Below are 24,225 nucleotides of genomic sequence, written 5' to 3'. Positions count from 1 at the left end.
TTACGGTTCACAGCGCAGGGCCACATAGTCCAGTCTAACTTGGAAGCTATAAAGCTAGCATTAGCCAACCCAGCTAACCCAGCTACAGCTAACTAACAGCAGCCCGGCCTGAACGGCGGTGTTTGCGCCCCGTACTTCGGATCCATATTGAAACCCAGGCTAACCGCTCACATTAAACAGCCGTGCCCAGAGCCCGTCTAATTTTAGAGCCCAGTTAAAGCCCGTTAAAGGTCCGGAGCTTACCCTCTTCTCCAGTGTCCATCTTGTCGCTGGTCGTGACGCACTGTCCTCTTTACAGTCCGCTCATAACCCCGATCCGCTACAGCTGGAAAACAACAACAGCTTCCTAACGCCTCACCAACACACACATCTCCAGACCAGCCGCACACCGGACACCAGCTCCGCACACCGGACACAACCGCTCAGTTTAGTGTTAGCTAACTAACCCCCTTCAGACGCCCACAAAACCTGTGCTCGGTAAAATGTCAGTGAACTACATCTCCCATCAACCCCTGGAGCACAGCTCAGCACTGTTTCCGGCAGGACAGCGCACGAGGACAGAGGCTACGACAGATACTACACTCTGTGATGGATTACGGGTGTTTAATAGTGAACTATATAGGGGCTAGACTTTACCTCACTTTTGAAATCATTTAGAAAAATAAGAAATGTAAAAACTGTAAGAAGAACTGTAGGAATTTATAATGAGCTGTCACTGACCTTTTGTTAATGTATCCTATTTTTTTTTTTTTTTATTTAGGCCAATTGTGCTCTCTCAGGGCCCCTGCAGCCGATGGCAAGCTGCATGAATAGGATTCGAACCAGTGATCTCCCGATCAGAGTGGAAGAGCAGTTTTTTCCCATTGCATTGGAATTAGCTGTTACTTTGCCCCAATGACTCTAGTACTACTGGTTTTCCAGTAGTAGGCAGGCCAAGTTACTGTTTCATTGGTTTATAAACGTGTTCCTTGGTTGGCATGGTCTTTTCCTTTGAACAACTCTCAAACAGTGTTATGTTTTTTATAAAAAAAGAAAATACATGATGTCCATTGTAATGGATGCAGGGTGTGAAAGGGTTAATTGTGGATGTTTAAACTCCTGCTCATTGCAGAGAAAATACTACATTTCTAAAATGTTACAAAATGCCAATCAGATAAAAGTGAAAGCCTTGTGTGTTACTTATTTTATGTATTTTTATTTGCTTATAAGAAGTGATTATCTATGTTCTACTAACCTTTGGGATTTGTATTATTTGGGAGTTGTACTATTTTTACAGAATGTATTACAAAATAAAATAAATGAATGAATTTATTAATAAAAAATGTGCGCTTGTGTGCTCTGTGGGCGTGGCCAATGTGATGTCACTCTAAAATCCCTAAAAGACTTCCTGGGTAGGATACTTTGGTGTATTCTCTGTTGGAAAAAGCTGCAGGGAGATTTGAAGCCCTTCTTTCATCTGCTCCAGTATTCAGACAGACGACAAGATGACTAAACAAAATCAGTCTCTGGGTCATAGAGGAAAGGAGGAGGATCAGTAGGAAAAAGTAGAAGTTTCTGTAAACAGCCATGAAATAAAATGTACTGATTAAATTTTAAATTGGACCACAATATGGCTTACATACCATATAATGCACTATTTCTATATATAATGAGGAGGTTATATATAATGGAACAGAGTTACAAATGAAAGGGGTGAAATTCTCCCCCCAAGAATTGGGACAACCATTCATTCAAGAAGGTGACCTCTGGCTTGAATAATTTTACCATGTTCTTTCATAGTCAGGAGCCCCCCAAGGCTGTGTATATGTGTTAATGTGTGTCGTGCTTATGAGTGAATCAGAGAGAGAAGCGCCCAAAATATACTATATGGTGGCACAGTATTTGGGCAAAGAAGCCATTACTTACATGATCAAAGACAGTTAAATAGAGCAAATGGAGTGTTTGAAGTTTTCAGAACTATTATGTGCTACTGAATATATAAAATGCATAGAAGATAAACTGTAATATCATACAATATAGTGCTTAAGTGGTGCACGGTTGGGGCATTAAACCCTATATTGGTGCATTTAATTCCAGCATAATTAGTCTCTAGTTTGACAATAGATAATACAAAGGAAAGATGGACTCACTTTTGTATAGATAATCTTTTCTTATTTAATTGTGTGTAATAAAACTATTAACATTGAATTGTTAACTTAACATAATAAACAGGAATCCTCCTCCAGCCCATTTACTGTAATAGACAGTACATTCAGTGCAAAGTGCATCATTGAGGGAGAGTCTTGCTGTCTTCAGGGTTGTTCAGCGGCTTTGCTGTTGTCACTTGAGATTTGAATGTCTTAGCATCATACACCCACACAGTGTCAATTCCTTCTCCAGCCATGTGGTCAGGAGTCCATGTGGGGAACGGGAAGCGGCAGGCCACGACTTTGGCTGAGGTCTGAAGCTCTGACTGCAGTTTGGCTTCTAGTTGTTCCATCTGTGGAGTGAATATTTATAACTTCATTTAGAACATGTACTTGACACAAATGGACAAATCCTCAATGGTCTGTGCTGCAGTATCACAGTAAAACTCCACGATTGCAGCACAGTACCCATAAGGATTTTCTTTCTGTATATTTTATTTTGGAAACAGGAAATTAATGACTTGAATTTAAAAACACAGATTCCACCGCAGTGATATAATTGTAAAGACATAGCAAAGGCTTATAAAAGTGAGGCTTAGTCAGGTAAACAATACCTGAGATCTTTACATTTAGATAAAGATCTGAGAACTGAGATCTGAAAAACTGAGAATGTTGAGCATCTGTCAATACACACTATAAACTAATGACTTTTCTTTTGCTTTGTGTAATATCTGTTAACTAATCCTTTCATAGCACTGTACACTAGGGCTATAAAAAATATTGACATATCATGATTATGTATTGCAACTGTATAGATTCTCAAAAATACAGCACACATTTTCAATTAAAAGTTCACACGTATTGTGTTTGAACACTGAACAGTAGAGGGCAGTGCTTTCTCAATTTCACTATTCTGATTGGATTAAAGTAAACATTTTCTTAACTCAGTCAAAGAACTAAATTGACTGTATAGCTCATGTTCATGCAAAAGCTTTACACTGCATTTAAAGGGAAATGTAATTATTTTATTACAAATTGAAAGATTTTTATGTCGCCTTCTCTAAATGTCTCTAACTGATGTAGATTGTGGCACCCACTCTAAATCACTGAACATAGGCCAAATAAGATCCCCCCAAAAAATATCACAAATCTGTCAATGTATTAGACCGGATTGAGATATAAAAATGTGTGTATTCTTACCATTTGGGGAACTCCAAATATGACCACATTAGAGTACTGTGAAAAACTGACCTATAAAAGAAAAAAAAGAGACAACAATAAGAAAGAATAGAAAAGGAAACATTATATTTTATGTGTACGCTAAAGGTATTGAGAAGTACTGTAAGGTACTGTCAGAAAAACAGAGTATTAACAAACTCTCAGTTATTCTTCAATGACAAATACGTTTTTTAAAATGACCTACTCAGACCTTTTAATTGTTTGGGGTGATGTCTCTGATCAATCAAAAATAGAAAGGTACACAATGCAACAATTGCCATGACCCTTTAGAGACACATATTTAAAGTCTTTGCTATCTCCAACCTTAACAATCTTACAATGATTTGCAGCTGGCCTCCAATGCACTTTAACATGAAGATTAAAGGAGAACTCTAGTGTAAAATGGACTTTTGGTGTAGCAACACATGATAAAAAGCACTTACCTTTGATGAATAGCACAACTCCATTCTCCCACAGCGTTCCGAGATCCAAACACCCTGACATGGAGCATAATTTACCCCGATAACTTGCTTTTTCCACAGTTATCCAGGCTCAAAATAGCTCCACACCCCTTTGCTAAAATCCAGAGAGCCCTAACATTTAAAACGAGGCATTAATAACTTAAAAAGTGCAAAAGGTGCTTATTAAGACCACTGTTTACATCTAGCTTTAGCTCCGTGCGCCACTACCACTCTACTAATAATAACACAGACATATATATACATAGACTCCGCATAGCGTAGCGGCCGGCATCTATGTATATGTCTGTGTATAATCTATGTCTGTCATTATCAATACAAAGATGGCAGTGCACGGAGCTGAAGCTAGATGTAAACAGTGGTCTTAATAATTTAATGGTTTTTAATAAGCTTCTTCTGCACTTTTTAAGTTACTAATGCCTCTTTTTAAATGTCAGGGCTCTCTGCATTCTAGCAAGAAGGTGTGGAGCTACTTTGAGCCTGGATAACGGTGGAAAAGGCGATTTATCGGGGCAAGTTATCCCCCGTGTCACCCAGTCTCAAGGGTGTTTGGACAAATTGTTAAAATTTCTGGATCTCGGAACGCTGTGGGAGAACGGAGGTGTGCTCTTCATACAAGGTCAGTACTTGTTATCTTGTTTTACTACAGCAAAAGTCCATTTTACACCGGAGTTTTCCTTTAAGTAAGGGGGTTGTTACTGTTGACTTTATATTTAATTGCTCTATTGTATATGCACATCAGGAGCACAAACTGTTCAGATGAATGTCAGATATAGATAAGATTAAAATAGTCTGCCTAAAGAAATGAAACTAGGTGAGAAAACCAGATGTGGAGCACTTTATATGATGTGTATGAGGTAAAAGTGTATGTAACGCTGTAAATATATACAAAATGTATAGAGTTTAAAGATTTTGTTTGAGGAGGTCTAGGGTAACCAGTTCTGAAACTGTTTGTGTGAGTGCAATCCTATTGCTTACTTTCCACAGGTCTGATAAATAAAAAGAGGTGCGGTGATGAACTCCCTCCCTCCAAGCTCTGTAACGAGAGTACAACACCAGCCACGGATTCAGCTCAAAGCCAACTGCCCTGAAACCCTCTTTTGCTGCAGCTATAACCTGTTGGGGACAAGATAAGTAGAGAAGTAGCTGGTAAGAAATAAACCAAGCATTTTCAGTGTTTAAGTAATCTTTTTTTTTTTCGTTTTCAATGCAATAACAAAAAATAAATAGTGGTTTAACATAAACAATATAATTAAGACACTACGTTGGATTTATTTTACAGTCTCAGTTCTGGTCTATTTGTTTTTATTGGACATGTTTAGTTATATTACCCTTCTAGTAAAGAACAGTAATAGTTAGGTCAGGGAGGGGATTGGTAGGAAAAACACTTTTTTTTGGATAGATACATGCAGGTACAAGTAATAGTCCACACACATATCCAGAGATTTTTAAAAACAGTATAATCTGCAGCATTAAGCATAAGTTTTGTTTATTACAGCATCTTACCTTCACTTTTAATTTAATAAAAACATGCACACCGTAAAATACAGTAACTTAAGGTTACATAAAAAATAGGATATGTATGGAATGGTTTAATAACCAAAAGATGATTTGTCGCCTGAGGGACAACATTTATGCCATAGAGGGTTAACAGATGATAATTAATCCAAAGAAGTGTGTGGTATTATCTCGTCACTATTTCCTCTCTTTACTCCTGTTTCTCCAGTTTTATTGTTTACATTTTCCAAATAGTATAATAATTTCACTGTAACGTGTAAGCTTGCAACAAGATTTAAGATAATAGAAAAATGTATAAGCGGCCAAATATCCTTCTTTACATATTCTTCCACATGTGCATGTTTTTATTTTTGACCCCCTTGTATGCCTTGTTGTACTGGATGCAGATATTTCTTGTATACATAAATAACTATAAATATTTAAATGTTCCCAATATTACCCTGGCTTAGCGCTTAGTGGCTCAGGATTCGTCAGTGTTACGCTGTTGGGCAGCACTATGTCTGTCATTATCAATACAAAGATGGCAGCGCACGGAGCTAAAGCTAGATATAAACAGCGTTTTTTAATAAAGTTATTGTGCAGTTTTTAAGTTATTAATGCCTCATATTAAATGTCAGGACTCTCTGGATTCTAGCAAGAAGGTGTGGAGCTACTTTGAGCCTGGAGGGGTGAAATAAGCGCTTTATCAGGGCCAATTACCCCCGTGTCATGCAGTCTGAAGTGTGTTTGGACAAACTGTTAATTATCTGGATCTCGGAACGCTGTGGGAGAACGGAGGTGTGCTATTCATCCAAGGTAAGTAATTTTTATCATGTTGTACTACACCAAAAGTCCATTTTACACCAGAGTTCTCCTTTAAGTAAGGGGGCTGTTACTGTGGAATCTATTGTATATGCACATCAGGAGCACAAACTGTTCAGATGAATGTCAGATATTGATAAGATTAAAATAATCTGCCTAAAGAAATTTAACTAGGTGAGAAAAACAGATGTGGAGCACTTTATATGATGTGTATGAGGTAAAAGTGTATGTAACGCTGTAAATATATACAAAATGTATAGAGTTTAAAGATTTTGTTTAAGTACGTCTAGGGTAACCAGTTCTGAAACAATATTGCCCTGGCTTAGCGCTTAGTGGCTCAGGATTCGTCAGTGTAGCGTTGGGCAGCATTTACTAGCACTAAGCGATGCTAACCTCGGCTCGCATAGTAAACACACGTGCCTGTCAGCGGCCGAAATGTTGTGTAGGAGTGTAACTGTGTGTTTACTGTGTAAATATAGTTACTCACTATGCGCCCATCTCCACTTCCAATATCCACCAGAGCTCCTGATCTGGACCGTAGGACGCTCAGCACGTTGGAGACCTGAGCGGTGGTCGCGGGAACAAACGGGAGGCAGACCTTTCTCAACGCAGGAGCGACAAACGGCCCCGCGAGCGCGTACAGCGCGCACACCGACCCCCCGACCGCGCAGGTAGCGATGATCCCCCACCGCCTGACCGCCCCCCGGCCCCGGCTCTCCTCCAACTGACCTGAGGAGGACATCAGACCCTGAGAACCACTGACTGACTGACCTGTGATCAGCTCAGAGCCCATACTGAGCTCTCCGGGTCACTGCCTCATTCACTGCAGCTCCTCATTAGATATTAAATACACAGATCTCTGATGTTTAGAGGATCCTGTGTAAGGAGAGCTCGTGGTGAGGAGTTTTAAGTGTGAGCGCTGTACTGTCCCACTCCTCTTCCTCTAGTTCTTATCTGTCTTCTCCAGTGCATTACCGCCCCTGCAGGCCTGAAGTGTGAAGGACAGCTACACTAACACTGCCTATCTACTCTATAGTTAAAAAGAACCTACCCTTATAAGTATAGACTGTTCATGTCTTTGTCAGTGCGCAAATGTACAAAATTAAGCTAGCTATTTTAGTAAAACAAAGTCGCATGCTATTTTTTTGCTCCTACTATTTAGCTACCTTTACACAACTGTAGGTTCAATGTAAGTAATGTAGTATTCCACCGAATAAGTGCCATTTGTTCGTTGTTGTTGCTGTTCCAACTATTTTTTTAAATATTTCTATCTTTCAACTAATAACATCTAATAACACATGTATTTAACTATTCAAAACATGTACTGGTCAAACTCAGGCAGCTTTACTTTTTTTTACAAGGCTGAAGATGGTTACAAAATTTGTGGCATTTAAAAAGCATGTTTAAAAGCAAGTCCACTAATTATTTAGATTTATTTTTTTCTCAAAAAAGTTTTTATTTTTAAATAAATGGTTGACTGCATGTTCAAATAATTAATATTTAAGACAAACAAAAAAAAAACAAAAAAAAAACCCACTCCTGTTAATGGCACTCATTCCTTTTACTGGAACTCACTCATGTTACTGGCTCTTATTCCTGTTACTTTTTATGTTTTAATTAACAGGAATGAGTTTTAGCATAGAATTAGCAAAAACATGAAAAATATCTTCCTGATGTTGATGTGACTTGTTGATGTGTTCCAGATGTTTCAGATGGGGTAATGTGGTACGGTAACAGGAATGAGTGAAACCCAGGGACACAACTAAAATGTCTATTTTAACTTAAATATTATGAATTTATTATGAAAAAAATATTTATATATATTAAATCATTGGTGGTATTTAGAGTCACACAACAATGCAAAAAAATCTCTAATGGGTTTTTATTTTTTTATTTCGTATCTTACTTTTGCAGTTAGGTCAATGTACAAGACAGTATGCTTAATAATAAAATGTATTTTAATGTTATATTGTGTGCACATTTATACATGTAATTTCCTGGGGACAGAAATTGCACCCATTCAGTTACAGTAAGGCGAGGAGTGGCTGTATCGCGAACACGCCTGTTATAGAAGCCTTTCAGGGCTGCGGGCCTTTTATTTTGACAGCTAGTTACCAGCTGTAACGCTATTGGCTCCTGAGCGGGACTAGAGTTCTGTGATTTGATTGGTGCAGAGCCAGTTTATGGAGAGAATTGCCCACTTCGTGTCTCCTCAGTTAATCAGAAAATGACTGAGAACCGCTAGAGGGAGCCCGCGAGTGAGTCCTAAAATAAATGGGGGTGAAGGGAGCTGAACGGCTAAAAAGTCAAATTAATAACAGTAAATATCCCTTTGACCGATATACTCCATTAATTTAGAAACTATATTGACGTATTCTTCTAAAAAGAATACGAAAAGAAAAATGTACCTGTATGTTTTTCTACAGTAATTGGGTTTTTGGTAGTAAAGGAGCTGCATTACTGCTACCATAGACTGTATATAAAGATATATTCATTCAATGAAAATGAAGCCAAAATCTTCCGCCATTTTGGCGATTCAGAGACCAGAGTCTGCGCAGTAGAGACCAGAGGAGGGAGAAAGGCTGTGGAGAGACCGCCTACTCATTTAAATAACCCCGCCCCTGAGGGCTGCCTCGCGGTCACAGACTGCAGAGCGGGGCGTAGCGGAGCTGACGGTCTGTTATTGGTCCCGCCCATAAGCAGCCCTTTTACCATAACCACACCTTTTTTGAATAGAGCCGAATAAAGTTTTAAAAACCGAATTCTGTGGGGATATAAAATTTTGACAATATAAGCAGAGGTTACACTAGCTGTTGCATTTAAATAATGGAGGTAGAATTACAGTATATTAGAAAAAAACGTGATTGAAAGTTGTCTGTTTTGCCATTGAAACCTATGAGGATGGGTGGAGTTACACAGCTTTCTGCAGCCGAACAGCAGGGGGCGCCCGACCTGTGGTGGCTTCACTTTTAAGAGACGATGTTCTGTCCAGCTATATACAGTCTATGACTGCTACTGTGAGCTGAGCTAATACTGTTTGGTGAGCCGATGCTGAAGTTACAGCTAGAGTTTAAAATGTCTAAAGTATATATTTACTACTGAAACATATGATATTGTTTTGTGTTTAGATTTTTTTCCAGTATGAATATTAGTACACACTAATAAACTCTGATTTATCTTAGTTGCTCCATATGAAACCATTGATTTTGGACTCTCTCAGGAGCGCCCTCTGGTGGTGAAACACACCCAGGTGTGATCCTGAAGTGGGTTTTCTCCTCTATATTAGAGATTCTGTAGCTGCGGGTCTTCAGTGTAGAAACACTGCAGACTGTTGGAGATTAAAGTGGATTCAGAGCTGTTTATTGTATTTGATCAGATCCAGAAACCGGCGTTTTCTGTGGTTTAAATGAAGATACTCATTTAGGGTAAATGTAGGGTAAAACTGAGAGGTGATTAGATGTGATTTACTCCTCTGGTCTCTTCAGTAAAGCGGAGCAGCAGAAGGTAGATCAGCTCTGATCATCAGATCCACATCTCTGTACTCAGACCTCTAATCTGCAAGAACTTCATCAGCTCAACAGCTGCAGGTATAGAAATCATCCACTCTTAACCTTTACACCGCTCTACATTAACTCTCAGACACACAGAGACATCACACACAAACTTTTCATTATGCTTTATTTAAGATGGACAGGAGCTTTAGGGGCTACTTACAATCCCTGATTGGTGATTTTTGGGAGAATCATTCTGCTAATGATGGTGCTATTGTTTTTATATTCTTTCAGTCACGTGTTTCTCTATTCCAGAGTCTGTTTGTGTACATTAAGTATCATTTGTAAAATAGATCATGTGATTTTTAGCATGTAGTGAGTGTAAAAACTTTCATTATATGCAGATGTTCCACAGTGTGTGAATTAATATGCACTTGTGGGTGAAACATAGCCCTTGTGAATGGCTGGTAGATGAAAAGGTTGGGGTTTACAGTGTGAGATTGTTGATTTACTAGTTTTGAAGACCGATACTCTGCTTACTATTGTGTTTTTCCTACCCAGAACATTGGGAATCTGTGTACTATGACCACAAAAAGCCCAACACACTGCAAAATCGCATTACCATATTTTGTCGCACTATAAGGCACACTTTAAATCCTTTAATTTTCCCCAAAATCTACAGTGCACTTTTTAATCCAGTGCACCTAATGTATGAATTTTACCAGTCCGGTTGTACAAAGCAGTAAAGCCTCTCTGCTGAGGTACATAATTATATGTAGGAGTTACAGGAGTTTCAGTTTATTTCTCCAGCACCGGGGCTGGAGTAGCATTAGCCGCTAACTGCTATTTCCCCGTTCGGAGGGGAGTATTATCGGCCTGTAGCCTGCTGCTAACCCCGGCTAGCACTGCTGGAGCAGCATTAGCATTGGCTGCTAGCTGCGTTAAGTGCTAGCTCTTTCGCCATTCAGAGGTGAGTATATTGGACTGTAGCCTGTGTGTTTACCAGGTTAAAACAATCTACGTGGGAAAAACCGCTAGTTAATATCACCCTGGCTTACAGAAACACTCAGGGTTCACGAATGTAGTGCTGTCAGGCGGCATTAGCCGCTAATGCTAATGCTCCAGAAGAGAAATTGGGGAATCCAAGCTTAATGTAAATAAACAACGCTTTACACACCCAAATAAACAGTTTTCAGGAGAAAATCTCTGTAGATTAACATTCAGCGCTTGTTTGCAGGTCTCTTTTTATTACAGTCTTGCTTACTTAGCTTTACATAGCTTTACTTAACTTTTAGTATTTTAATTGACACAACTAATATAAATATAATTGCATTTAACATTTCTTGCACTCATTATTTTATTTATATTTAAATATCCACTACAAAAACATGCGTCTTAAGAAGAACAAGTGCAGTTAATCGCAGGTAATCACAGAATATTGTTGTGATTAATCAGATTACATTTTTTAATCAGTTGACGCCACTAATAACAAGCTTTGCTCTGTGACGTTGCACATTTGGAGATATAAAGTCTTTATTTAGGAGTTTACACCACAGGTTTAGTGCCTCTGCTGTGGAAGTCATCTCTGCTTTTCTTTAAAGCCTATTATATCTTATTTGGGAGAGAAAAAAAACATTTAGATTAATTAATCATAAAGCATTTAATTAATTTCGACAACTTTTTTGAAAATGATGACAGCACTAGTACTAGTACAATAAAATTTATGTCATTTCGAGAAATAGGACAAACCAAATATGACCTCAGAAATAACAATTCAGAATCTTATTTAGCATCCTACCATATGTTACCGAGAGGGTTCCACAGCACCCCCCAGTCACCAACTCAGACATCCAGCATCTACTTTATCAGACTTAGTACTTAATACTGCAAGGGCTGTCAGTTTTTAATGCATCTGGCAAAACGAACGAACTTTTTTCCCCATTGTCATCAAGTGGTATTTTGTGTAGAATATTGGGGGGGAAATTAATTTAATTTGAATTTGATTTTCTATTTTAGAAAACGGCTGTAGTATAATAAAAATGTGAAAAAAGTGAAGTGAGTACATTCCAGCTAAACTGAAAGTTTTTTTTTTTCTTTCTTTTTGTGTTTCCTCCAGATGGATTCTGTCCTATTCCAAGACTTCCCCTGATCCAAGTGTCAATTTTAAAACCTGGATGAATTGTAGCTTCATAGCTGCTGAACAAAGAGGTGAATATGGCAACCAGAGAAATCTCCAAAACTCAGCAGATTTCATCACCTGCACCTCAGAGTCAAATACAGAAAAGTACAGACAAGAAGAAAACTCACCTCTGCTCAGAATGTGGAAAGAGTTTTAGATATCCCAGCTATCTCCAGCAACACCAGCGCATTCACAGTGAAGAGAACCCATTTCAGTGCTCAGACTGTGGAAAAAACTTTAATGATTCACGTGTTTTCCAGCAACACAGGCGCATTCACACTGGACTGAAACTGTATTGCTGTTCAGACTGTGGGCTTAGTTTTAATCATAAGGGTACTCTCCAGCGACACCAGCGCATTCACAGTGGAGAGAAACCCTTTAAGTGCTCAGACTGTGGAATGAGCTTTAATCAACACAGTGCTCTTCAGCGACACCAGCGCATTCACACTGGAGAGAAACCATATCACTGCTTAGACTGTGGGAAGAGTTTTACTCATAAGATTACTCTCCAGCGGCACGAGCGCATTCACACTGGAGAGAAACCATATCACTGTTTAGACTGTGGGAAAAGTTTTACACAACAGAGTGCTCTCCAGCGACACCAGCGCAGTCACACTGGAGAGAAACCGTATTATTGTTCAGCGTGTGGGAAGAGTTTTAATCAGCTGAGACCACTCCAAATCCACCAGCGCATTCACACTGGAGAGAAACCATATGACTGCTCAGAGTGAAAAGAGCCTCACGGGCCAGTTGTTCAAAAAATGTAATCCGGATCAAAATTATCCAGATTTGGTAATCACATTTTTTGCTATCTAGGATCAGGGGCCAGTTGTTCAGAGGTAATCTGATCGGATTTTGGTTATCGGATTGGATAAAATCTGGAAAACGGGTTGTTCAAAAGGGAAATATGCATTCTGAAATCATGTAATCCAATCCTAGTTTGTAAATGGATTAAACCTTCAGTTTCTGTTGTTCAAAACTTTTCAGTAGGATTTGGATAGCTTTGATCCAAAAAAACAGGATTACCCTGATCCCAACAAGGGGTAGGATTTCAAGGTGGATTTTAGGAAGAAAATGTAGTAAAACTTTAAAATTTTTAAATTTTTTAAAGTTTTAAAGTAAAAAAAAAAACTATTTTTACAGTGATAAAGTAGACATAGGCTACCAATTAAGCTTTTCACTATAGTAAAAATTAAAAAAATATTGACCCCATTAAATAAACCCCCCCAAAATATTTCAATAACAATCAAAAATATCACTGTATATTAATGTCAAAGAAACATTCATCAGATATGAAGCTGTCAAAAATAATTTCAAACAGTTGCAAAGAACACCAGAGGTTTGGTTCTTCAACAGGCGCATCATAAACATCACAGAGAGGGACATTGCGTCTGGTAGCAACGTTGTGCAGGACAATACATGTCCTATGTTATGTTGCATGCTCCCTGTGGTTCGACTCGCAAATAGTTAAGGCATGCAAAGCGTCTCTGCAGAACTCCATTTAAACGCTCAATTGCACATGTTGTTTTGCAATGAGCAGTATCTTGTTACTGCAAAAAAAAGGAGTCATCAACCCATTTTGGTTCTTCTACCTGTTCTTTTACATAGCTGGTAATCCGGATTAGGTAATCCTGAAAACTGTGCATCTGGATCAGGGTGTTCAAATCCAATATTGTTTTGAAAAACTGGCTTAAAAGTAAGACAGATCACCTGATCCTGGATAGCAAAAAATGGGATTACCAAATCTGGATAATTTTGATCCGGATTACATTTTTTGAACAACTGGCCCCACGTGAAACAGACACTGGTGCACTAAGAATAAATAAAAGGTGACATCAAGGGTGTAGGAGCCCTCCCTATTGTGTCTTAGAACAACATTTGTGGAATTATTTTACAGGTCCTTCTAAAAACAATTAGCATATTGTGATAAAGTTCATTCTTTTTCATAATGAAATGATAAAAATTTAACTATATTAATAGCATATATTTTAGATTCATTGCACACCAACTGAAATATTTCAGGCCTTTTATTGTTTTAATACTGATGATTATGGCATATTGGAAATTAGCATATCATGAAAAGGTTCTCTAAACAAGCTATTAACCTAATCATCTGAATCAACAAATTAACTCTAAACACCTGCAAAAGATTCCTGAGGCTTTTAAAAAGCCCAGGTCAAGCCACTTTTGAACCAGAAACAGCGACAGAAGCGCCTTACCTGCGCTACAGAGAAGCAGCACTGGACTGTTGCTCAGTGGTCCAAAGTACCAGAGTAATCAAGGAGCCAGAGTCTGGAGGAAGACTGGAGAGAGGGAAATGCCAAAATGCCTGAAGCCAGTATCAAGTACTTGATACTGGGGTGCCATGTCAGCTGCTGGTGTTGGTCCACTGTGTTTATCAAGGGCAGGGTCAATGCAGCTAGCTATCAGGAGATTTAGGAGCACTTCATGCTTCCATCTGCTGAAAAGCTTTATGGAGATGAAGATTTCATTTTTCAGCACGACCTGGCACCTGCTCACAGTGCCAAAACCACTGGTAAATGGTTTACTGACCATGGTATTACTGTGCTCAATTGGCCTGCCAACTCTCCTGACCTGAACCCCATAGAGAATCCGTGGGATATTGTGAAGAGAAAGTTGAGAGACACAAGACGAGCTTAAGGCCACTATTGAAGCCTCCTGGGCCTCCATAACACCTCAGCAGTGCCACAGGCTGATTGCCTCCATGCCACGCCGCATTGAAGCAGCCATTTCTGCAAAAGTATTCCCGACTAAGTATTGAGTGCATAACTGAACATAATTATTTGAAGGTTGACTTTTTTTGTATTAAACACCTTTCTTTTATGGGTCGGATGAAATGCTTATTTTTTTGAGATAGGGATTTTTGTTTTTCTTTACTTTTTTGCCAAAATCATCAATATTAAAACAATAAAAGGCTTGAACTACTTCAGTTGTGTGTAATGAATCTAAAATATATGAAAGTCTAATGTTTATCAGTACATTGCAGAAAATAATGAACTTTATCACAATATGCCAATTTTCTGTAGTTCCAAATAAACAATTTTTTCTGTAATTCTGTTTATTTTTAATCCAAATAAAGGTCACTTTACAACCTAAACATGTTACTCCACATTACATTTATTGTTGTTAGAAAAATGTATGCGTGCAATGTCCGAATTATAAACATATATGACAAAAACTGATCAGTTATCACTAAATATTTAAAATAATATAATTATTGGTTATTATTATTATTACTACTACTATGTATTGGCATGTCAATTCTGTTGTATATTTATATATTTACATTAGATAATTTGTATATAATTGTATATCATCTTTTTTGGGCGGGGGGGACATGACCCTCCCAACCCAGATCACATCAGCAAAGGTCCTACAGAGTTCTATAGGGAAACATTTTACAGATTGATGGATGGTATCTTTAAAAACCTTGAAGAGTTTACTGTGGCTTTCATAGTATACAGAGGTAGCGTTGTACTGCTGGGATCACCATTTTAATTTAAGATGTATCTAGCCAAATGAACATTAGCAGAGAGAGACAGCAAGCTAGCAAAACCTGGTTCTCTGGCTATGACTTGATTAACCCTGAACTGGTTATTTTCTATGTTTAACGTCAAAACAAGTGGGTCTGGTCTTACAAGAGTGTACACTTTTATGCTTAGCTGGACTGTATTTGGCATTTAACGGTTGTGTTAACATTAATTTTATGTCTAATTTGATATTACAGATAAACGTGGACACAAAAGCAAGCTCAGAACACTTTATAAAGAGTGTTTCTTTGAATGTGAAAGTTGAAGAAGGAAGCTGTGCCCACGTTATTTGCTTGGACAAATAGTTCAGTTCAGTGAAACCCGTAAGGGGGACTGTAGTTAGACCAACTACAAGGTATTTTTCTACAGTGACTTAGCAAGCTAGCTAACACACAAGCTTAAAAACCTCGCGGCAGGTAGGACAATCTTAAAAATCACAACACAGAAGAGGGTGGCCAGTTCTCTCTTTTAATGGTTTATTGGAAGTTGGGGAAAAATACAAGAAATACAACAAGCATTTGAACTTTAACACATTAATACAAATGGCTATGAAACATATCATACCAAAAGGCCTTTGCAAACCAAAATAAAGAACAGATGATAGCTGACTTACGTTAGTACAGGGTCCACAGAAAGCTGTCAAATACAAAAAAAAATAAAAATCTGCAAAGAACATTTAGAAGTGCCCAAAAAAAAGAAGGCAGCAGTATTAGATTTATTTTTCAAATACATTAACATCAAATTTAAAAATAACTCATTTTTAACTTTCAACAGGAAAGATATTTGTATAACACTCACTATACAAATATCTCACAAAAAAATAGTTTTGAGGAAGTGCTTGAACTAGAATGTGATGAGCAGACAAAGCATCCCATTCCATCTCACTTGATTGGCTCGACTGTTAAAATTATGATTTTCTTTTAATTTAGTGAGTCATTTAAACATTATCGAAAGTGTCTCACCCCAACTTGCAGTCACCTCTATTTGACAGCAGGTCGAATATGTCTGTCTGGAAGTCAGTGGGATTGAACATACTGCATAGACAGGTAAAGCAAAAAACTCTTAAGTATGCAGATTGTTCAAACTAAAGTACACGCAGGAAGTCATATATGTATCACATATAAATTAAAGAAATGCTTTAGTTGAAACCATCAATAAACAGCAACTTGCTGTCTAGTAGTCATAAAAAACTAAGCCATTTATTAACATGACAAACTTTATATACAAGGCAGACAACAGAAAATCTACAGAACTGATGTTCTCTTTCAGTAGTGGAGTTAAAGAGAGAACAAAAAATCAGCAGTAAACCAGAGTTCAATCATGTTGCTAAGAAAACAATGTAATGTTTAGTTTTGTTGGTCCTCCCATGCACAGATAGAAAAAACAGCTCAGATCTCAATGCAGCCAGAGAAAAAAAACATTCACAATTTAGCTGCTGGGGCAGTATTAGCATTAGCCGCTAACCATGCTAAGCGCTAGTTAGCTCTATTGCCTTTCAGAGGCGAGTATATCTGATGATAGGACTTCTGCTAACCCTGGCTAGCACTGCTAGAGCAGCATTAGCATTACCTGCTAACTGCGCTAAGTGCTAGTTATCTCTTTCGCTGTTCAGAGGTGAGTATTATGGGACTGTAGTCTGCGTGTTTACCATCTTAAAACAAGCTACATGGGATGAACCGCTAGCTAATTTCACCCTGACTTACCAGAAGACTCAGGGTTCCTCAGTATAGCGCAGTCTGGCAGCCTTGGTAGTAATCTAAGCTTACTGTAAATAAACGGAAGTGCTTTACTCACCCAAATAAAAAGTATACAGGAGAGAAATCTGTGTAAATTAACAAACATCCAGCGCTTGTTTGACTATAAAATATTTTTTTAACATAGCTTTACAAGTCTTGCCACCCAGCGGCGAGGCCTGCTAAATTAGGAGGAAATCATGCCAACAACCCTGTTCCTTACTAGTGTCACATAATGCGCCATATAATCTGGTGCACCTTGTGTATGAAAATAAACCAGAAAATAGATGTTTATTGATGGGGCGCCTTATAATTCTGTGTGCCTTATAGTGTTAAATACTGTACTTTAGCATCTGACTAGGAAGGATATATTTAGTGTATGGACTACATGCTGCACTGTTTAAAGCAACAGTTTTCCCTCAATACAAGTTCAATTGGGAGCTGGACTGACTTTAGGTGAGTCACTGCCCATTTCCATCACTAATCTCAATGCACTTGTGCTTCTTGAATGCTTGTGAAAACCTAAAGCTCTCTCCACACTCTGAGCAGTAATATGGTTTATCTCCAGTGTGAATGCGCTGGTGTATTTGGAAGTAACTCTGTTTGCGAAAGCTCTTCCCACAGTCTGAGCAGTGATATGGTTTCCCTTTTGTGTGAATGACGTGGTGTTTTTGGAATGAACTGTAATAATTAAAACTCTTCCCACAGTCTGAGCAGTGGTACGGTTTCTCTCCTGTATGAACGCGCTGGTGTTCTATGAGATAATTATTTCTAACAAAACTCTTCCCACAGTCTGAGCACTGAAACGGTTTCACTCCAGTATGAATGCGTTGGTGTTGTTTGAGAGAATTCTTATATGTAAAACTCATCCCACACTCTGAGCAGCGAAAGGGTTTCTCTCCTGTGTGAATGCGCTGGTGTTCTTGAAGATGACACTTTTGACTAAAACTCCTCCCACACTCTGAGCACTGATGCAGTTTCTCTCCTGTGTGAGTGAGCTGGTGTATCTGGAGCGCACTCTGATGAGTAAAACTCTTCCCACAGTCTGAACAGTGATATGGTTTCTCTCCCGTGTGAGTGAGCTGGTGTTGTTTGAGATAATTGTGCTGTGTAAAACTCTTCCCACAGTCTGAGCACTCAAAGGGTTTCTCTCCAGTGTGAATGCGCTGGTGTAATTTAAGGGTATTCTGATGTGTAAAATTTTTCCCACACTCAGAGCAGTGAAAAGGTTTCTCTCTTGTATGAACGTGTTTGTGTTCTTGTAAATGACTTTTTTGAGCAAAGCTCTTCCCACACACTGGGCACTGATATGGTTTCTCTCCTGTGTGAATGAATTGGTGTTGTTTAAGAGAGTTGTAATGTGCAAAACTCTTCCCACAGTCTGAGCACTGAAAGGGTTTCTCTCCAGTGTGAATGCGCTGGTGTTCTTGGAGATTCGTCAGTTCACTAAAACTCTTTCCACATTCCAAGCACTGATGCGGTTTCTCTCCTGTATGAACGCGCTCGTGGCGCCGGAGATTACTCTGGAGATTGAAAGTTTTCCCACAGTCTGAACATTGAAATGGTTTCTCTCCTGTGTGAATGAGCAGATGTCGTTGGAGAGTACTCAGAAAATCAAAGCTTTTCCGACAATCTGAGCAGTGATATGGTTTCTCTCTAGTGCGAATGTGTTGATGTTCTTGGAGACTGGACTTTTCAGACTTTTCACTAAAACTCTTCTCAAATTCTGAGCTCTGATTCATTTTCTCTTCAGTGTGAATGTGCTGGTGTTCTTTGAGATTCATTTGTTCACAAAAACTCTTTCCACACTCCGAGCACTGATGCGGTTTCTCTCCTGTGTGAACGCGCTGGTGGCGGCGGAGATTACTCTGAAGGTTGAAAGTTTTCCCACAGTCTGAACACTGAAATGGTTTCTCTCCTGTATGAATGAGCTTGTGTCTTTGGAGAGTACTCAGAAAATCAAAGCTTTTCCCACAATCTGAGCAGTGATATGGTTTGTCCCCGGTGTCAGAAAGCTGGTGTGTTCTGAGATGACTCGGTTGAGTAAAACTCTTGCCACAGTCAGAGTGGTGGTCAGTTTGTTTTTTCTCTGTACTGTGCTGCACTTGCCTGTGAGGTGAAGGAGAAGATATTTGCTGAGCATTGGAGATTTCTCTGGATGCCATGTCTGTCGCCATGCTGTTTCATCAGCATCAACGGCTTTGTGAACTAGTCAGACTTTGTTTTCAACCAGGCAGGGAAGTAGATACTAGGAGCAGCAGAAGACTTGAAACAGGATGGCATCCATTTCTGGAAGAAACAAAGGAAAAATAAATAAAGGAGGAGCCTTTAAAAAATGGAATTTGCCTAAAATGGGGTGGGGGAATACTAAACAAATAATTTAATGCAGACTCACATGAAAATAAGAAAGAATGAAAAGTTATGCAGAGTATTAAATAAAAAAATAATAAAAAAAAATCTGCATACTAAGAAATGTCTATCCTTTAGTATAACAATAATAGCAGTCCTAAAAAGTGACACACAGATTTAAAATTCTCACTAAACATCAGAACATTACACACTTTAACATCCTCTGAGAATTTAAAGAACATTGATTGGAACACAGTATTTTCTCACTATATTTATTCAACTGAACTGAGTTTCTGTAGCCTCGCGCTGAATTCAGCTCCGCACTGCGAAAGAGAGCGAGAGAGAGGCGCAGCGCATTTTGTCCGATTTATCTTGATTAATTATCAGTACATTTATTAGCTTTAGTAAGTTTAATAGCATTAATTTTACTATTTATTAAAACGTTTATTTTAGAAGACAGAGGTTATTCTGCGCGCAATGCCACACGCTGCGCTAAGCTGGCTTTGCGTGGCTAATATTCTGGAGCACTGGACGAGATTTTAATTAATGAAATAATATATTTATAATTTTAATAAATCTGCCCTGGCGAAAAGAAACGAATTATAAAATATAGCTTTATATTTCTGTGCATGTTTTAAGTTTTATATAATTGACGGGCAGCACCAGACGCTGACAATGTGCTTTATTTTTCAGACATAATAGCAAAGTGAAATAAAATAAATTTATGTTTGTCAAAGTTATTTTCTCTTTTAATTTATCTTTTCAAAAACTCCAGCTATTGACTGAGAATAAGCATCTGTTGAAATTATTAAACAGCAGAATGCCTGTGTCTGCTATATTAAGCTATAAGTCTGTGTACCGAACATAAATATAAATCCTTATAACTGACAGAAATAAATATGACTAATAATAATTTATAGTTACTGTGCAGATTTTTGGGAAAAAATCGTGACGTTAAGAAATCGGCCCGCAAAATAGCTCACACTGTGAGACAAGCGACCAAAATTTCTGGCATGTCAGAAATCCCTGGTCGCGTCCGACTGCTCATTCGCAGCTCGTATGGGCAATTAATCGGACATCGCTTCCCTTGAATTTACGGTGAATTTACGGTGAATTTACACTGCTCCGACGCGCCAGCGCACAGCGACGGATCCCATTCATTTTCAATGGGAAGCGCCGCCTCCGTCAGACGCAGTCGCGCGGTGCATCATGGGTCCGACGCGTCGAGAGCGGGGGATGCGATGCGATGAAAAGTTGAGCCGAGCTGAACTTTATGCAAATGAGTCCGTCCAACGCAATGCGTCTATCCAATCAGAGAGCAGGTGTTGGCCTGTAACGCGTCCTCAGCGCAGCGCATGAAAACATTTTAGTTCCGCTTTCAAGCGTCCAGAGAAGCCTGGAAGAGAAGTTTCAGGCTTCCCTGTTCTTTATAAAATCCCTGCTGATTCACAGGGACTCTGTTAGCGAGGAGAAAGGCTGCTGTGATTGTTGGAGTCTCTGGTGGGTTTTTAAAATATTAATATGTAATTTAATTGGAAAAGTTTGCTTTTTTCAGCTTATATACTGCTCACTAGACAGTGTAATGAAGCTCATTCAAACATTTATATCAATAAAGACACATTTATATTTATTAATTATTGGAAATAATAATAGTTTATATAAAAAGCATTTCCCATTTATTAAAACGATTCAATTGGACGACGCAGGGAACGCCTTTGTCACGCCCACATGCGACCGGTTGGAGGGGGGTAGTGCGACTGTGTGCGTTGTCGCGTCGGAGCAGTGTAAATTCACCGCGACAACGCACAGCGACGGATCCCATTCATTTTCAATGGGAAGCGCCGCCTCCGTCAGACGCAGTCGCGCGGTGCATCATGGGTCCGACGCGTCGAGAGCGGGGGATGCGATGCGATGAAAAGTTGAGCCGAGCTGAACTTTATGCAAATGAGTCCGTCCAACGCAATGCGTCTATCCAATCAGAGAGCAGGTGTTGGCCTGTAACGCGTCCTCAGCGCAGCGCACGAAAACATTTTAGTTCCGCTTTCAAGCGTCCAGAGAAGCCTGGAAGAGAAGTTTCAGGCTTCCCTGTTCTTTATAAAATCCCTGCTCATTCACAGGGACTCTGTCAGCGAGGAGAAAGCCTGCTGTGATTGTTGGAGTCTCTGGTGGGTTTTTAAAATATTAATATGTAATTTAATTGGAAAAGTTTGCTTTTTTCAGCTTATATACTGCTCACTAGACAGTGTAATGAAGCTCATTCAAACATTTATATCTATAAAGACACATTTATATTTATTAAGTATTGGAAATAATAATAGCTTATATAAAAAGCATTTCCCATTTATTAAAACGATTTAATTGGACGACGCAGGGAAAGCCTTTGTCACGCCCACATGCGACCGGTTGGAGGGGGGTAGTGCGACCATGTGCGTTTTCGCGTCGGAGCAGTGTAAATTCACCGTCACACTGCACGACAAACGACGCACGATCAAGCTAAATTCGGCCCGATCATGAAATTCAGTCGCATCCGACCAGATCGGGCTTAAATCGGGCTAAAATCGCACAGTGTCCTCCTGGCTTTACACAGCATTCTGTACATCTACACCCAACAGAGGCATGTCCACAGTCAGGGTTTGGAGAGTGTTTGATTTATTGAGACACTAATAGATAGAAGTGATGATAAACTGTATCTATAACACTAAACACGGCTTTCACTACTGGTGATATGGGGGCAGCCATATTGAGCCATAAGGAAGTGTTCTGAACGAGTGTCTGTGTGTCTGACAGTAAATGTAGAGTGAAGAGGTGAAGAGAGGATGATCTCTATACCTGCAGCAGGTGAGCTGATGAAGTTCCTCCAGCAGATCTGAGGTCTGAGTACAGAGATGTGGATCTGATGATCAGAGCTGATCTACCTTCTGCTGCTCCGCTTTACTGAAGAGACCAGAGGAGTAAATCACATCTAATCACCCCTCAGTTTTACCCTACAGAGAGTATCTTCATTTAAAACCACAGAAAACACCGGTTTCTGGATCTGATACAATAAACAGCTCTGAATCCACTTTAATCTCCAACAGTCTGCAGTGTTTCTACACTGAAGACCCGCAGCTACAGAATCTCCAATATCGAGGAGAAAACCCACTTCAGGATCACACCTGTTTTGTTTTAACACCAGAGGGCGCTCCTGAGAGAGTCCAAAATCAATGGTTTCATATGGAGCAACTAAGATAAATCAGAGTTTATGAATGTTAAATAATTTTCATACTGAAAAATGTAAATATTCTCACAACACAGAACAATATCAGATGTTACCGTAGTAAAAATATATGTTGAACCTTTTAAACTCAGTGCTCTGGCTGTAACTCCAACATCAGCTCACTAAACAGTATTAGCTCAGCTCACAGTAGCAGTAATGCTAGCTCCTTTACTGCCTAAAACCTGCTTACTGTATAAAAACTAAAACATACAGTACTTTTTTTTTCGTCTAGATATACATAAATCTAATTTCTAAAAGTAAAGGAATATTCTGACTGAGTGATGAGTTACTGTTTTACTGTAAGTTTTTAGCCGTTTAGCTCCATTCACCCCTATTAATTTTGGACTCACTCGCGGGCTCCCTCTAGCGATATAACGGGGAGAGACGAAGTAGGCAGGCTCGCTATAAGCTGGCTCTGCACCAATCAAATCACAGAACTCCAGTCCCGCTCAGTAGCCAATAGCCTTACAGGTGGTACCTAGCTGTCAAAGTAAGAGTCCTGTAAAGTAAAGTAAAGTTTTTACTAATTTAAAAGTTATCTAACACTAGAGTTAACAAAACAATTTAATGTTATTATGTATGTAATATCATATTTTATTTTATTTTAATATCTCAAACAGTAGCAGAAGTACATCTGCTATAAATACAGTAGGAAACACAGAAAAAAATATTTGAAATCCCCTTGTTAAAAGACCTGAATCAGCCAAAAAAAATATTTGATATTTACATAATCAGATGGACTGCAGATTATGGTGTAAAGAATTTTAAATCGTGCATGAAAGGTGTTTATAACATTGAGGTCCACTGATTATAATTGGGAAAAGGGGCATGGTGTGAAAATAATTCTGAAGAACAGTAAAAACTTGTGTATGTAACAGTGTGCATCAACAGTGTTTTTTAAATTATAAGTTTGTCAGTAATATTTAGCTTAGAGGTGCTAAATTTTAGCTGTTGGGCTTATGCAGTGTTGACTTCGGATGTCAGAAGTGGGAATGACATCAAACTAGTGCTGGGCGATTAGACCTAAAAAAAAAAATCTTTGATTTTTTTTTTTTTTTACAAAAAATCAGATTTTTGATTATAATCGATTATCGATGATTAGTTTACTATCAGACATCAGCGTCTTTTTGTTATCATTACCTCAGTTTAGCATTGCTCATGAAACCAGGTGATTACAGATCTATGCTGTATTTTTTAGTTTATCTAGACATCATAATAAACATTTCCCCAGATAGAAGTTGGACACTACTGGGTGTGTGACTGATTTAATGAGACTCAAATCTCTAATGTATAAAAAAAGGCTTTCTGCTAGATTTTGGAACAGTGCCGTGTGGATCTGACTGCATTCAGCATCAATACCCTTCTCATTAATACCCTTCTTTCATAATATCACCTCATGGATGCTGCAGCCTCTATTTAATTGAATTGTTATTAAAACACATTATGCTTAATCACCATCAACTTCTAAAGTCCTATCGAGACGGGATTAGTTTCTCAGGGGATCCTGAGGTAATTTTCTACTCT

The 24,225-nt window shown here is 38.8% G+C and overlaps 3 protein-coding genes across 3 annotated transcripts in view; all 3 read right to left on the bottom strand.

Moving 5' to 3' along the window:
* marchf6 (membrane-associated ring finger (C3HC4) 6) overlaps positions 1–519 on the bottom strand; it is a 28,088-nt gene extending 27,569 nt beyond the window's left edge. Inside the window, exon 1 of the mRNA XM_007260190.4 lies at positions 244–519. Within this exon, the coding sequence (XP_007260252.1) occupies positions 244–262 (19 nt within the window). The 5' untranslated portion in view covers positions 263–519. The remainder of the gene's footprint in view (positions 1–243) is intronic.
* Positions 520–2,129: 1,610 nt separating this feature from the next.
* atpsckmt (fATP synthase c subunit lysine N-methyltransferase) lies at positions 2,130–7,115 on the bottom strand. Its single transcript, XM_007260191.4, has 4 exons — positions 6,630–7,115; positions 4,802–4,939; positions 3,327–3,377; positions 2,130–2,479 (listed from the first exon to the last, which is right to left on the bottom strand). Exons 1-4 carry the CDS (start codon positions 6,933–6,935, stop codon positions 2,267–2,269), a joined length of 708 nt encoding a protein of 235 aa, XP_007260253.2. The 5' UTR covers positions 6,936–7,115; the 3' UTR covers positions 2,130–2,266.
* Positions 7,116–15,817: 8,702 nt separating this feature from the next.
* LOC103037671 (gastrula zinc finger protein XlCGF26.1) lies at positions 15,818–22,608 on the bottom strand. The gene is made up of 2 exons (XM_007260192.4): positions 22,275–22,608; positions 15,818–19,385 (listed from the first exon to the last, which is right to left on the bottom strand). The coding sequence occupies exon 2, from the start codon at positions 19,271–19,273 to the stop codon at positions 17,558–17,560; it is 1,716 nt and encodes a 571-aa protein (XP_007260254.3). The 5' UTR covers positions 19,274–19,385; positions 22,275–22,608; the 3' UTR covers positions 15,818–17,557.
* Positions 22,609–24,225: the final 1,617 nt, after the last annotated feature.

The sequence above is a fragment of the Astyanax mexicanus genome, chromosome 8, assembly GCF_023375975.1.
Source record: "Astyanax mexicanus isolate ESR-SI-001 chromosome 8, AstMex3_surface, whole genome shotgun sequence".
Lineage (NCBI taxonomy): Eukaryota > Metazoa > Chordata > Actinopteri > Characiformes > Acestrorhamphidae > Astyanax > Astyanax mexicanus.
Note: the sequence above shows the minus strand (reverse complement) of the source record. Positions and strands in the feature narration are given on the sequence as shown.

What these genes read in the sequence shown, in the direction of transcription:
- atpsckmt (XM_007260191.4), bottom strand. Translation starts at nt 6,935, where the DNA reads ATGGGCTCTGAGCTGATCACAGGTCAGTCAGTCAGTGGTTCTCAGGGT. An exon ending in GAAGTGGAGATGGGCGCATA is followed by an intron (nt 4,940 to 6,629) that starts GTGAGTAACTAT and finishes TGTCCCCAACAG; the next exon opens with GTTATAGCTGCAGCAAAAGA. An exon ending in ATTTATCAGACCTGTGGAAA is followed by an intron (nt 3,378 to 4,801) that starts GTAAGCAATAGG and finishes TTTCTTTTATAG; the next exon opens with GTCAGTTTTTCACAGTACTC.
- LOC103037671 (XM_007260192.4), bottom strand. Translation starts at nt 19,273, where the DNA reads ATGGCGACAGACATGGCATCCAGAGAAATCTCCAATGCTCAGCAAATA.